At 33.8% G+C, this 15,728-nt stretch overlaps 1 protein-coding gene across 1 annotated transcript in view; it reads right to left on the bottom strand.

Moving 5' to 3' along the window:
- Nucleotides 1-254: 254 nt before the first annotated feature.
- Nucleotides 255-15,728, bottom strand: part of NAE1 (NEDD8 activating enzyme E1 subunit 1) — a 41,281-nt gene continuing 25,807 nt past the window's right edge. The window contains exons 12-20 of the mRNA XM_051975074.1: nucleotides 14,210-14,269; nucleotides 13,899-14,032; nucleotides 12,379-12,454; nucleotides 12,168-12,207; nucleotides 6,966-7,052; nucleotides 5,097-5,189; nucleotides 3,357-3,471; nucleotides 3,208-3,257; nucleotides 255-501 (exon numbers count right to left, since the gene is read on the bottom strand). Of these exons, the coding sequence (XP_051831034.1) occupies nucleotides 392-501; nucleotides 3,208-3,257; nucleotides 3,357-3,471; nucleotides 5,097-5,189; nucleotides 6,966-7,052; nucleotides 12,168-12,207; nucleotides 12,379-12,454; nucleotides 13,899-14,032; nucleotides 14,210-14,269 (765 nt within the window). The 3' untranslated portion in view covers nucleotides 255-391. The remainder of the gene's footprint in view (nucleotides 502-3,207; nucleotides 3,258-3,356; nucleotides 3,472-5,096; nucleotides 5,190-6,965; nucleotides 7,053-12,167; nucleotides 12,208-12,378; nucleotides 12,455-13,898; nucleotides 14,033-14,209; nucleotides 14,270-15,728) is intronic.

Here is a 15,728-nt window from a genome sequence, read left to right as displayed (position 1 = left end):
TTTCTTCTCCAGAGCCATCTGGGTCCAGTAGCCAACTATAGAGCAAGACAACTGGATATGGTCCTGACTGAAATGGGAGAGCCTGGCTAAAATCTTCCACACATTTCAGTTTATTAAATGAGATTATAGTGATTATAGTTAGCAACTTACAAATACTATAACACATTTATTGAATTAAATTCAACATAAATACTATGTAAGAAATGATAGCTGTACTACTGTTCCCCTTCAAAATAAACATGAATGACACAACATTTTTTAAAAAATCATTTTTAATGTTTATTAAGGAAACAATTTAGCAGCCCTGTATTGGAATTATACAGAACTTAAAAAAACATGAAGGCAATTACAGTTTAAAGCATTAGCATGCTGTTAACATACTGTAATTTTTCTACAATTGGAAAGTTGCTGAGGTTTGTGACATGCCACTGTAAATATAAGTATTATTAAAAATTACAAACTGTTTGGTAATTATTTTGATAACCTCCTGAGCAGCAGCTCCTATGAAAGAAAAATGAGAAAAGTAAATGTTTTAAACAGTTCACAATAGTTGCATAAAAATTAAAGAACTCCATCATATTAATTTTTCAGCAATTCCTAAATAGTCCTAAGATGCCAGATTTTTTTATATTTTCATATAAAAAGAGGGGAACAATTTTTTTGGGGGGGAAGAACAATTCTTTATAAGCTCTATATAGATCATGTTTTAAAAAGAATGTTAAAAAGTATTTATTTTTCTAAATATGATCAACAGAGAGACAGTGTGGCCTACCAGATGTAGTACTAGCCTCTGAGTAAGGAAGACCTAGGTTTAAATCACAATTCTTTTTTCTTTCTTTTTTTCCCCCGGAGGCAGCTGAGGTTAAGTGACTTGCCCAGGGTCATACAGCTAGGAAGTGTTAAATGTCTGAGGTCAGATTTGAACTTAGGTCCTCCTGACTTCAGGGCTGGTGCTCCCTCTACTGTGCCATCTAGCTGCTCCTAAGTCACATTTCTGACATATCTTTGTGATCCTAAACAAGTCACTTAGCTTCTCATTGCCCCCATATTAAATATGTGTGTATGTTCATATATACATACATATGTATGCCTGTTATTATGTATATACATATATGTACACACACAGATATGTATATGTATACACACGTATGTATATAAACTCTGTGTGTATGTGTATGTGTGTGTATATACAAGTTGCCCAATAGTTGGTGATTAGCATCAATAAAGATTGTCTCCCTTCTCCAGTAAATGGCGGTTGTGTGTCTGGGGGGAAGGGGAGGGGAGCAGAGGGGGGAGGCGAGAAGGAGAACGGGTGCATGGGAAGGGAAAAATTTTTTTTTCTCTAAATAATATGTACTTCTAATCAGGAAGGCAGATAAGTTAAACAGAGGCTGATGCTTTTTTTTTTTTCTATCTGAAATACTGCAAAACTGCTTTGACTACTTCTTAAAAGTCCACTCAAAAAAAAATTTCTACCTCACTGACTACTCTGAACAAAGCTTCACCTTCGGAGATAGATTCACAACACAATTATATAGAATGAAAATGGAAACACAAGCAAATCATAGTTAAGTTTCAGTTTCATTTCAGGTGCAAAGAAGGAAGGTAACTACCTGCTATCAACTATGATTCAACTAGTTTTCCTTGCTGACTGGCCAACTCTGCCAAACAATCAGTTTTTATTTTTTCAGTCATGTGCAATTCTGGTTTGCCATTTCCTTCTCCAGCTCATTGTCAGATGAAAAAACTGAGGCAAATGTTATAAAGTGACTTGCCCAGGTTCCCATAGTAAATGTCTGAAGCCAGATTTGAACTCAGGAAGAGGAGTCCTCCTGACTCCAGGATGAGTAATTATGGCACCTAGCTGCCCAATTTGTGACTACTGAATAAGACCAAAATTTTGGTATAATACAACTTTCCTAAACTTCTGTATCCCAAGTGGTTTAATCTTAATAAGCTGACCTACCCAGAAAAGAGGGATAAAACTCAAACAGGCTGTTTTAAAAATCAAATTAGCAAGGTGTTTTGGAATTAGAGTCTCAGAGTTCGGGGAGAGGGGGTTCACATATAAAATGAAGGCAATTTTTCTATTAGGTAAGAATAACAATTTTTTGGGTTTAAATTCATGATTTAAAAAATAAAAATTCTCATGTCAATTCAAAGGCTTTGGAAACTACACTTGGAAAACTAGTTATAAAATTTACCTTTAAAATTACTAGATATTTTGCAATATTTTATCTATTTCTTCAAATCTTCTCCTTCACTGCATTAAAAATATGTTTGGTTTCAATTTTTGTCTGAGAAATAATATTTAAAATCTGGCTTTAGTTGGGATGTAGTTCAATTCTTTACTTAGAAAATAATCCTTTTAAAAATTCTTTTTAAAAGAAATCTTTTTAAAGTAATTACTTAAATTACAATGATTATAATATAATGTATATTATAATATCCATTATATGTAGTAGATATTATAATATGATATTATATGTATATATATATACATTTATGTATACATTATAATATGATCATATTATATGTATATATACATACATTTATGTGTATATATACATATAATATGATCATATTATAATATCTACTACATATAATGGATATTACAATATAATATATAATATATATATACATATAATATGATCATATTATAATATCTACTATATATAATGGATATTATAATATAATATATAATATAATAATATCAAAGAAAGAAATTAAGTCTTTGGTATTTTAGAATTCTCTCTATATGAGATGTAAGTTCTTTTCATCAAATTTTAATGATGACTATTGAAATTCAGAGAAGATAATAAAAGTTTCAGCTATTACATTCACTACTTAAATACTTGAAAGATGTCCGATTTCACTGGTATGGGTATTCCCTGATCATAATGCATAATGTAGACCTAAGTGTGTCAGAGGATGAGCCACTTCTAAATGAAGTGAGTGGTCTCTCACTAGGCCTTTCTTTCCAGTTTAGCAAGACCTGTCAGAGATTACATGGCAAAACCTTCAGGAATGCTGTCATCCCTATATCATGAGGAGCTATTGGAAGAGGGCTACAATTGATGGTTTGTCTACTTTCTACTTCGGTTTATGTGGCAAAATGTTTTTAAAAAGGTAAAATATTTGACTAAGTACTTCTCAGAAAGGAGCTAAGTAGACCATGAAAGGGTGAGCTCTTTTCACCAAACTCACCTCCCAAGAATGCTGCGATTGTATGAGGTTCAGCAGCTCCGTACCGACAGCTACATAAGCACCAAGAAAAACATCTTTAAGTTAGTCTTAAGTCATTAAAATAATTTGTTATTATTTAACTACTTTTACTAAAAATAGAAATTACTTACAATTCATGGACATAATCATCTTTTACCATTACAGATAAACCATATTCTTGAAGGAAGCTGGTCAGGCAAGATTTCAATTTCCCTATATCATCTTCAACTTGATAGTTATAAACTCCTAATAAAAATAAGTGCAAATTATTTTCCACTTAGAGGCAAATTAATAATTGGCAACTAACTTATATTTACTCCTTAGCTTCTTATAAGCACTACTCACTCTTACATCCTCCATAATGCTCACAAGAGGCCTAATCAGGCTTGGAGACCACCTCTGATTGCAGTGAGAGAACAGCTGGTGAGGAAACCCCACCCCTGCTCTTTGTGCCTTTATTCTACATGCAGAGTCTCATCCAGTGGCCTGGAATGCTGAGGGCTTCAGCGGCCTACCAGGTCACCCAGCCAGAGTCTAGGAGACACAACATTCAAAGCCAGGTCTTCCCCATTCCGAGACTACACACACTGCAAGATCTGTCCTGCTTCAGGACATGAGCATCATATGCAAAAACTCATTCTTGCTCTTAGGTAATATATCAGGACTTATCTCCTCAAAGGAAAAAAGGCAACCATATAAATGAATTTTTAAAAACTACCTTGATCTAAATCTGCATTCATTTCTTAAACCTCTTGAGTCAAATATGATAGCTGGCATAAGTACAATAACAAGAGTCTTTTGTTAAACCTGTTAATTAAAATAGCAAGTCCCAGGAGAATAGGCAGTTAGACCATGGGATCATGCTATACATCAGGAACCATAAATAATAGGACTAATTTGGTTAATAATCTCTCTAGTATAATACAAGACCTTAATTTGCAAATAATCTCTGGCTCCCATATACTAAAACTGAGGTATGATAAATCTTGCATTTAGTCTGCAAAGAAAAAAAAAAAAAAAAAAAAGGAAAGTTGCTCATACAGTTCATATAGCTATTTACCCACCATTTGGCAAACCAAGAATTAAATTCTTTTCAATCAAAGAACAAATACTTACTGGGCACTGGGCATCTAATATGTGGAAGGACCTATACTAAATGCTATGAGAGACAAAGGTAAATAAGGTATATTTTAAACTCTAGGGGAGTTACAATCCAGTAAATGGAGGAAAACCATTTATACAAATAGATAATAATTTACAAGGCTAGGTGAAAGCTTCATCTCTTCCTGCCTGTGTGAGCACAGATAAGGGATTTTCTGAGCTTCAGCTTCATATTAGCAAAATGGAGGTAATACCACCTATACTACCTATTTCTTACAGGACTTGTAGGATCAAGTGAGAACACAGGTGAAGAACTTTGTAAACTTTAAAGCACTATCTAGCAATGGCCACTGTAATTATTAATATAGGACAACTGAAACTACTATGAAACATCAAAAAAAAAAATAATTTAGGGATGGAGGATAGGAATCAGAGAAGACCACAAGAGGGAGGGAACATCAGCAACTAAGCTGATATTTAAATATCAATCTACTTTGCAAACATTTGTATTAATTTTTTTTCATTTAAAGGCAGTTCCTCATTATTGTTTATTGGATTGTCATTATATTATTATAATGTATTATAACTGATTATGTTAGTACATTAATAGCCAGAAGGGCTGCAAAATCTATGCAATGTTCTTAATCTAATCAGTTTCCCCTAAAAAACATAATAAGCACTCCTAATACAAATTCTCTAAGAGTACTTCCTGAATGTAATTCACAATTCTAAACTTTTATTAGTATCTGCTCTGCTAATGAAATGATTACCTGGATATCTTCCATACTGTTTTTGGAATCTATCAACAGCTCGGAGCATTAAGTACAACACTATCTCACTATCTGGATTATCCATGCTGGAAACTAAAAAAGGCAAAAGAAAGAAAAATCTTTTTGAATATATCGCACAATAAGAAACACTTGAGAGGAAAAAAAAATTGATGAACACAATATTTTAGTGTATGACCAGCTTGAGCACAGAAGATAATTTCACTTCTTAAATATCACATATCATTAAATAGTAGAGTTATAGGAATAAGCCCTAGAACGAACATTCAAATTTACATAATTACACATTAAATCTATTTTCAGATGACGAAGTTGTGGTCCACAGAGGCTCCGTTCCTGGCTTCTTTCCATTGCACCTCATTGCTGAGGCCTTAGAGAGACTTAGTGATCTACCCAGAGCCACGCTATAAGCAGTAAAAACCATGGCTAATGGAGTGTTTATGCATGAAAGAAGTCCTGACTGACTGCACAGGTATAGGCTATGAGGAAGAGGGAGGAAAATCTGGAATTCAAAATCTCATTAAAAATGAATATTAAAAACTATATTTACATGTAATTAAAAAATAGAACACTATTTGCATTAAAGAGAAAGAGAGAGAGAGAGAGAGAGAGAGAGAGAGAGAGAGAGAGAGAGAGAGAGAGAAAGAGAAAGAAATCCTAGGAAGCCCAGGCCAATTTTCTAAAAAACTCAACAAAAAGGCTTCTTTTTAAAAAGCCCTCTTTCCAAAAGGAGGTAAACTCCCTGAGGACAGGATAGTTTTTAGATTTTGTTTTTGAGTTCCCAATGCCTGGCATGACACCTGGCATATGAGGGACACTCAACAAATGCTAGTGAAATTGGAAAAAAAAAAAAAACCCACTTGTTCAATATTTATTGACCTTCTAATTCCGCTCTCTACTACTTAGTAGTAGTAGTACTACTACTACTACTCTACCAATAACATCAATCTTCAATTCTTTCACTATCATGCAACTGTGTGACCACATAACAGATTTTATACATACTTCTGATATCACACATACAAACTGATAATCACAACCCAAATGAGTATGTGATGACATTTGTGGAAATATGTATAAAAGAATTGCACCTGTTTAACACATATTGGATTACTTGCTGTCTAGGAGAGCGGATAAGGGGAAGATTTTGTAAGAGTGAGTTTTGAAAATGATCCATGTATATATTTGGAAAATAAAAAGCTTTAATTTTTTAAAAAGAGTATATGAATACATTGCCCTTAATTATGGAAATCTCTTAATATGGAATCACATCCCACCTTAGAGTAGACAAGTAGGTATGGGAAAGGGGAGCACCCCTGACTATCCTTATATCAAAATTAAAGAAGAAAAAAACCACTAATCTGAAAGTTATCATTTTTTCCTAATTGAAACACAGTTAAACTTTAGTAATTTCATTTGTCTGTTTTTAATTAAAATAGTTTTTAACAATTCAAAATAATTTAAAATGTATTTTAATTTTCTTTCTTCATATGAATGCATATAGAAGCATATACATAAACATGCAAATATATAAAATTAGCTTCTTGAGTCTTTTTCCTCCCAAGTTCACGTCACCCCAAGCAGAGTGATTATAGCCTTTTGAATGCTAAAAATACAGTTTCTGTTTCTAAGAATTGTTGTGCTAGAAACCTACTCTTTCATCTCAGAAAACACAGGCTTCACCTGAGCCCCACAGAAGAGTAAAATTATTTACAAAATAAAAAAGTTTCTCTTGTGAGGTATCCTATGACTGCATGCCAAGACTGAACTGTATAGAAAAAGAGCTGAAACTATTTGAAAAGAACTGTTTAAAGGCAACAAGACAGCTGTTTGAAGATACTATATACTCACTAATTTCATCCTTATTGATAGTGTCCAAGCCATATTCTTCAGCAAGGGATCGACACCTCACCACTCGAAGAAATGCTGAATTGCTGCCTAAGTACAGGGAAACATTATCAAATTAAATGGTTGCAGCAGATTAATGTTCTAAATTACAAGTCATTAGAGCTATATGATATTCTTTGTAAACCCTTCACAGAAAAGTTCTATGAAAAGATTTCTTCCATCAAGAGGGAAAAGAATATATTCTAAAAGGAATCTGAAATGGCTGACTGCACCTAGTTCAGTGTTTTGCCCTTTGTAAATGTACAATTCCATGTATGTGACAACAAAGGCTATTAAAAACATCAAGGTAGACTTCAATATTCCTGAGAGATAAGGACCATATGGCTGTGTGTTTCTTTTCAGGTACTAAAACCTAGAAAAAGGAATATTAAATTAAATCAAATCAATTAATATTCAAGTGTTTAACATGTGCAAAGCTCAGTATTACATGGACTCTATCTTTCAGACCTGGGAATTTAAAACTTGAGAGACAACTTGTATGTGGGTATACAAAGCACAAGGCACAGAGAGCAGCAGTGGTTGCAGCTTTGGTGGCTGCCCGGGTGTCCAGGCTTGAGGCTTCTTGGATATGGTAATAAGATTGGAATTCTGTGCAGTGTTCTCTCCTCGCCAGCAAGTGAGTATGGAAAAAACTATCCTGGATGCAAGGGGTGGAGAATGATTCAATTCATGATTTCTGGGGGGCCATTTATTTTGATTTTCAAGCCTACTTTTTCTAAAAGTGGAAAATAAATCTGTAAATAGGTGTTATGGTACATAACAATACCTGACAGGCTACAATTACAACACAATTTTGCACAAAATTCCACAAATCACAGATAAGCTAACACAGACAAACCCATTTAAGATGGAACCCTGTGAGAAACAGAGTCCAGATTTCAAGATCCCATTTTAAAGAAGGGACTGTGCCTCAGGAAAGCAAAGGATCCCTGACAAAGCTGGGACAGGAACCCGCAACATCAGGATAAACGTACAAAAATGACTGACCTTGTTAGTTTTAAGTAATGTGAAAAATCACAGGCTCTTATTTCTATCCAGAAAAGAACTTAAGAGATATAACTCCATGCCCTCATTTTACAGATGATACAAAGGCATGGAGAAATTCACAACCTGCTTGGTCACAAGGCCACCAAGCGGAATAACCAAAATGTGCACTAGATGCTCCACATTTAGGACTCTGACACTGCCCCAAGGCCTGCACAATACCCTCACTCTTACACTGTACCTCGCTTAATAATCATGATTGTAGTTACACTGCACTTTAAGACTTACAAAATGTTTTGCAAATATTATATAATTTTATCCTCACAACAATCTTGGAAATTATTATCTCCATTTTACAAATGAGGAAACTAAGAAAGGCAAAGATTCAGTGATTTGCTAAGTCATCCAACTAGTATATGAGACCACAGTCAAACTCGGCTTTCTCTGATTTCAGGTCTAGTGCTCTAACCACTGCACCAATTAACTCCTCCTAATTTTAATAATAAAATCTAACATTTTGTTGAAACTCTAATTTTTACATAACATACAGAGTTCACTTCTATTTACTCTATTTACCTTACAGTGGGGAAGCAGGATTAAGCATATCACTTCATAAATCACAGACCTTCCAGGCTGGAAGGGCTCAGAACTAGTTCAACTACATCTGAAGAAGAAATTCCTCCACACCCCACCAAACCAATGTTTATACAATCCAGGCTTCAAGAGGCCAGACCCTGCTGCTTTCTAGGCCCAACACTTTACTTTGGGATCTTTCTAATACTAGGAAGTTTTTTCCAGCACCCACAACTCTTATCTATTTTTCAGAGGAACCAAACAAAACAAGTAACTCTTCTTCCAAGTGACAGACTTCTAAATGAGTAAGGATAGCTCCTGGGGCCTCGAGTCTCCTATTGTCTAAGAGAAATATCCCCAGTTTTATTCAATGGCACCCAGGATTGAACACAGAACTCCAGAGATAGAATCAGATCCTGGCAGAGTAACAATCTCTAGACTATCTCTTCTCCAGGCCTAGATTCTACCTTTCTCTTAACTCAGTCTAAGATTACAATTAGACTTTTTGGCTTTCAAATCAATAAAATTTTCAGTTCACTAAAATCCCTAGATCTTTTTGACACTAAGAATTGTCAAGTTATTCTTACCTATCTTGTATTTATTAAGTTGATTTTTCTGGAACAAAGTCTAAGATTTTACATTTTATCCTATTAAATTTCATCCCATCAGAATCAGCCCAATGTTTTATTCTAGTCTGTTGAGAACTTTTTGGATCTTGTCATCCAAGTCAGCTATCTCTTGCAGCTTTTTGTTAACTTCATAGTTCAGAACTGTGCCATCCACACTTTTATATAATGCTCTGATGATGAAAAAGGTTAAATAGCAAAGGATTCAGCCTAGACCCCTAGAGCACAGCACAAAAGACTGCCTGCCAAAGGACTTAATGATGACTCTCCTTTGAGTCTCACCATCTGAACAGTTCTGAAGCCATCTAACTGTACTCTGATTTAGTCCTAATCTTTCGATTCCCCTCCCCACAAGAACAAGATGTTTAAAGTTTTTTTGCTAAATTTGGAACTGTGCCCAAAGGGTTATCAAATTGTGAATATCCAGAGTGTCTCTGCTGGGCCTGTATCCCAAAAAGATCATAAAAAAGGGAAAAGGACCCACATGTGCAAAAATGTTTGTAGCAGCCATTTTTGTAGTGGCAAAGAACTAGAAACTGAGCAGATGCCCATCAGTTGGGGAACAGTTGAATAAGTTATGGAATATTATCATCCTATAAGAAATGATCAGCAGGATGATTTCAGAAAGTCCTGGAGAAACTTTGATGAACTGATGCTGAGTGAAGTGAGTGAACCAAGAGAACACTGTACATGGTAACAAGAAGATTATGTGATGATCAACATGACTCTTTTCAACAATAAGGTGATTCAAGGCAATTCCAATAGACTCATGATGGAAAAAGCCATCTGCATTCAGACAGAGAACTATGGAAATCAAATGTGGATCAACGCACACTATTTACACCTTTTTATTGCTGCTGTTTGCTTTTTTTCCCTTTTGAACTGATTTTTTTCTTTTTTTTTTTTTTTGCTCAGCATGGAGCATGTATATGGAAATGTTTAGAAGAACTGCACACATTTAACCTATCAGATTGCTTGCTGTTTTGAGAAGAGAGGAAAAGGAAGGAGAGGAAGAAAAATCTGGAAGGCTTTGTGAAGGTAAATGTTGAAAACTATCTTTGCATGTATTTGTATATAAAATTTGCATGTAAAATAAAATACCATTAAACATAAAAAAATAAAAAAACCTTTGCTAAAACATAAATATACCATTGCCCTGATCTACTAGTCTAGTAATCCAGGATGGTCTGGCATAATTCCCCTTGATGAAGCAATGTGGGCTTCTGATCATTACTGTTGATACAATGCCTAGCACATAGTAGATGCATAATAAATGCTTCTTGATTGACTAGTTTCCTTTCCTTGCTCATTGATAAACATGTCTTTAGTAACATGTTTTAGAATTTTGCCAGGTTTTGAAGTCAAGTTTGTCTATATATTGTGCAGATCTCATGTGCTTCTGGAGAGCGTTTATCCTCCATTCTTGTGACTCCCTTCTTATTCCCCAAAGTCTTTCAAAGATCTATAACATGACTGAGCAACTTAACCTGCTCATGCTTTTAGTATCCTAGAATAAATGTAATCTGGACCTGATGATTTGAACTTATCTTCTTAGCTCTCTACTTATATTAGATACTAACGCTATTGGTTATTTTGGTTTTGCTATTAGTATTCCAAAGAAGATTCTTTTTGGTAGAGAAAACATGAGTAAAATAAAATTTGAATATCTCTATCTTTTCTCTAGTGATTACTCCTATCCGTTCAAACTGTAGACCCATCTTTGATAGTCTCTCCTTTTCTCTAATGCTGCTTTTAACAGTTTTATTAATGCCTTTTGCTTTAATATACATTCATTTTGCCCATTCCTGCTAGTCTCTTGTTTTTTTTTTTAATACTGCTTTTAACAGTTTTATTGATGCCTTTTAATATAACATTCATTTTGCATATATTTTCTCCAGCCTTTTATAGAGACAGGAATAAAACAACAAAACACCTGATTGAAACCACTTAATAAATAGACCATGTCAATTGTGTGCTCAGTAATACCTGGCACTTAGTGTGGGCTCTACATATGCCTGGCAAATTTAAATGAATTAAGCAACAACATGTCTTCTCTTTCTGCTTCCATTAATCTTCCTGCAAAGACTCTTCACCATGCTTCTTTTTCTGCTCCTTTAGGTTCTAGATTTCCACACAACTCTATCTTCTTCACTTACAATGTTATTCTAGCCTCACTTTATCCTGTTCCTTCTCAATATGAGAACTGGAACTGGAATATGGCTGATTCCAAATGTGGTTTTCATTCTACTGAGTCTCTTGTGAGAAAAAACCTGCCTCTTCAAATCAGAATGTCTTGCTTGTTACTGAAATAGAAAAGCTATTGAAAAACCCCTATGAAGGTCCCACCTAAACCAAGGTTTTTTTTTGTTTAAAATAAACTTTTAAGAAATGAAAGAAAATATTATCAATCTTTTGGACAATAATCTACAGGATTTAATATACTCTTCATTATATTCCAATTACAAGGGCTAAAATGAGTTGATGATAGTTGATAGGACTTAGTAAACAAGTCGAAGGGAGCTTGAATATTATCTAAGAGTTTTACCTTCAACACACATTTTAAATAATCAATTGTTCTAATTTTTCTCACATTACTTGGAATGAACAAAGAAAGGAATTTTGTATAAATATAAATAGTATTTAATTTTAATTTCATTTCAGTTTATTATAGATATAATATTTACTCAGTAACTTTTATACTACTGTACTTAGCCTAGTGCCTTATATATATTAAATACTTATTAATCAACTGTTGGCAAAGTGAATATTTCTATTTTTTTAAATGAAAATTTACACGCATAACTAATTATCAGAGCTGCATACATTTAGACAAAGTTTCATCAACAGAGATACCTATGCAGATTCCGAATCATTTAAATTATCTGACAGTCTCCCTGGCAACACACTATGTGTACATTACAGCAAGCAAAATAATAAAGCAAATGAATTCAAGGCAACTTACAGAGTAATTTTAATTCTTTCTGTGAAATGGATTCTGGTGCCTGTAAAAAGACAAATGATTGTTTTGTTCCAGAACAAAAGCAGAGATTAAAAGAGAATTCAATGAGCAATAGAGTCAATTAACAGATCAGAGGAGCTTTTCCCAGTACCTGGGACAATATTTCTAAAATGAGGCTGCATAGAATAAAGCATAGCCTGGGCCAACAACTCACCTGACCTATAGACTGGAGTAATTTGGCAGCATGATTACCCACAGCAGCAGCATCTGTTTTTGCTTTTTCACGGTAACTGGAAAACAGGAAAATTAAAAATAGTTATTCAGAGTACAATTTAAAGCACTCTTAAAATTAGTATCCTGAAACTAGACAACAAAAGGCATCCATTTGTTCTCAACAAGATTCTGGTTTGGACACTTTCTATGACACATTACTATATGAAAATGACATTCAGTATCAGCGAACCTGGTAAGGCATTAAAAGCACTGGATTCCAAAAGTTAAGAAATAAGGGTTTTTGGTTCTGGCTCCAGAAGTTGCTAATAATCCAGGACCTTTGGCAAGTCACAAAACTTGAGCCTGATTCATCTGTAAAAACAAGGGACTGACTTGAATGATTTCTTTCTAGGTATAAGTCTTTGATCATATGTATACTATGTGTAGAAATTAAAATAGTTCCTATGCTATTTGAAATTCAGTCTTCACTATGTATTAATAATCCACAACATATGCTAGTCATTTCGAGGCAAATAGCCCAATATATCCATGAAATATAAGAAGATGCAAAGAAAGACCTCAAGTATGTTGAATGAATCCTCTGGGGAAAATCTACCAGAACAAATAAGAACAAATAATAGATGAAATATCTATCTTCTCATAGAGAGGTAATGAACTCAACATACAGCATGGCTTTTGGACATGATCAATTGGGATCAACTACTATACATATTTATTAGAGAGATTTTGGTTTTATTTTTCTTAGTCTAGGAGGAGACAGAGCAGGTTATGGGAAGCAAAGGTTATGATTGCCAAAAAATGAAAGAAAAGGTCACTGAAACACGTTTTGAAATGCACAGAAGAAAACAGAAGACAGGCCAGAATTACAGGCAAGCAGGACAGCTTTTGAAAGTAACATGTTTGGGGAAACTAGATGGCACTAGCTCTGGAGTCAGGAGGGTCTGAGTTCAAATCTGGTCTTAGATACTTAACACTTACTAGCTGTGTGACCCCCAGGCAAGTCACTTAACCCTAACTGCTTCACCAAAAAAAAAAAAAAGAGAGAGAGAGAGAGAGAGAGTGTGTGTGTGTAACGATTTAAATTTATAATATACTTAAAAGAAAATCAAGAGTTACATAAGAGATTCATAGTTTCACATACACAATCCTCCTGGTTCTACTGTGTAAAAGGAAGTATTTATTTTGGTTGTTTTTTAAGAATATTTTTTTAAAAAGGAAAAAATTTCTGGGAAGAATATGAACAAGAAATGTACAGGATGAGATGTTATGGATAGCTCATGATTTGTACCAAGGGAAAACCTGTATCAAGATCACAGATTCAATTAAAAGAAAAAATATATATATGTGAAGTATCATTTTCACCCTGGAAATCCAAAAAACTTCATGTAATTTATTTAGTCCCTTACTTGAATCAGTGAAAGACATTATACATGGGGAACCAGTGGAACAGTAAGGTTAAAGATCTTTTGCAAAATTACATATTAAAAAAGATTTACTTACATATTTTGTAATTTTATAAATTTTCCAGAATCTGCAATCATATCAGGAATAGTGCCTCGAACAGGTAAATTTCCTTGACCTTCCCTTGCCACAAATTCTTTTAAAGCCCGCGCCAAAATCCAAAAGGATGGACTCTATAAGCACATTTAAAAAAAAAAAAATGCCAACTAAAATTTCACTTTGTAACATGTACTTTTAGGTAACAGTGATCTTAAAGACTCTTATTACAAGGGTAATTGTTGAAAATTATCCATACATATATTTTGAAAATAAAAAACTTTAAATTAAAAATAAAAGAAGAATCTTATTACCTGTTTAGTAATATTGATACAGTGATCATCATTAAAAATGTCTTCAATACTGCTTGGTATCTAGAAAAGAACAGAGAACACATTCATTTCTATTTTTTAATGTAAAAACAGGGAAATAAGACTGAGACTGAAGACAGGAGACAAAGAACTTGGATTCTAACTGGGGTTTCTATTGTGCAACTCAGTAAACTTCTGAAGCCTCAGTTTCCTCTTCTGTAAAATGAAGGGTTAGACTAGATGGCTCTGAAGTCCCTTCTAGTTCTGGATTTTCCTAGGAATTGGTCTAGTTTACATTAGCTACATTTTTTTTCCATATAAATTCTGTCTTTAAATAATTAAATTGCATTTTTAGATGAATCTATGTGAGTTCATAATAAAATGAGGTACAAAAAAGTAAAAAAAAAAAAATTTCTCTCTCCTCCTGGTATTTAATGAGGATAATGCGTCAAATACAGGTTCTTTAAAAGTCATAGATTGTTTAATTCTTTGGATTTGTGACTCCAATACCCAGAAAAATACCTAGCATATAGTTGGCATTTAATAAATACTTGTTGATTGATTTTTAGCACAATCTGTTCTCTAATACCAAAGAAGGAAATAAAAATTTATATGTATTCATAATTAAAAAATGAATAATTTCACATTTATTAAACATTTATTGTGCCCATAATTATGTGTTGAATTCCAAGACAATAAAACCTGCAAATAAGACATAGCTCCAGTATACATAAAATTTACAATCTAGTATGGAGGTATAACACATTCATAGGTAATTATAATCAGTAACATTCCAAACAAAACTATTAAAGAGAGACAAAGCTCTCTGTGAAGTCTCAAATGCAGGTAGATTAGAGAAGATTTCATGGAGGAGGGAGGTGAAAGAAATGAAAAAAGCTTCTTTTGTGGCCTCTTATTTGAGCTAAACCTCAAAGAGAATTGGGAAACAAGGAAGCAGAGACGAGAGGAAGTGCATTCTAGATATGGAGGACAGCCATTGAATGACAACGTTCAGTCAGGAGATAAAATGTCTTTCATGAGGAAAAGCAAGATGACTCTACTAAACTTATACTTATAAAGTTGATTTTTTGAAGACTAAAGACAGACCTTATATTTAATCCAATTTAATTTCATCTTATTAATTTGATACAATGTTTTAACTTGTCAATATCATTACTTATCCTGACTGTTTCATCCAGTATATTAACTATTCTCTCTATTTTATGTCATCTATATGTTTGATAAAGATGCTACCTTTGCTGTTATCTAAATCATAACCAGATCTCTACATAATGTCACAGTGAATAGAATGCAATACTTGGAATTAGGAAGATCTGAGTTCAAATCTTGCTTTAGACACTTACTACCTGTATGAACCTGGAAAAGTCCCTTTAGTTTTCTCATCTGTAAAATGAGTATAATAATAGCACCTACCTCCAAAGTCTCTGTGAGGACAAAATATTATTATCAAGGAAGCCTGAAGCTGGGTAAACCAGTATATAGTACTATTGCAATAGTCCAG

The sequence above is a fragment of the Antechinus flavipes genome, chromosome 2, assembly GCF_016432865.1.
Source record: "Antechinus flavipes isolate AdamAnt ecotype Samford, QLD, Australia chromosome 2, AdamAnt_v2, whole genome shotgun sequence".
NCBI classification, from domain to species: Eukaryota; Metazoa; Chordata; class Mammalia; order Dasyuromorphia; family Dasyuridae; genus Antechinus; species Antechinus flavipes.
Note: the sequence above shows the minus strand (reverse complement) of the source record. Positions and strands in the feature narration are given on the sequence as shown.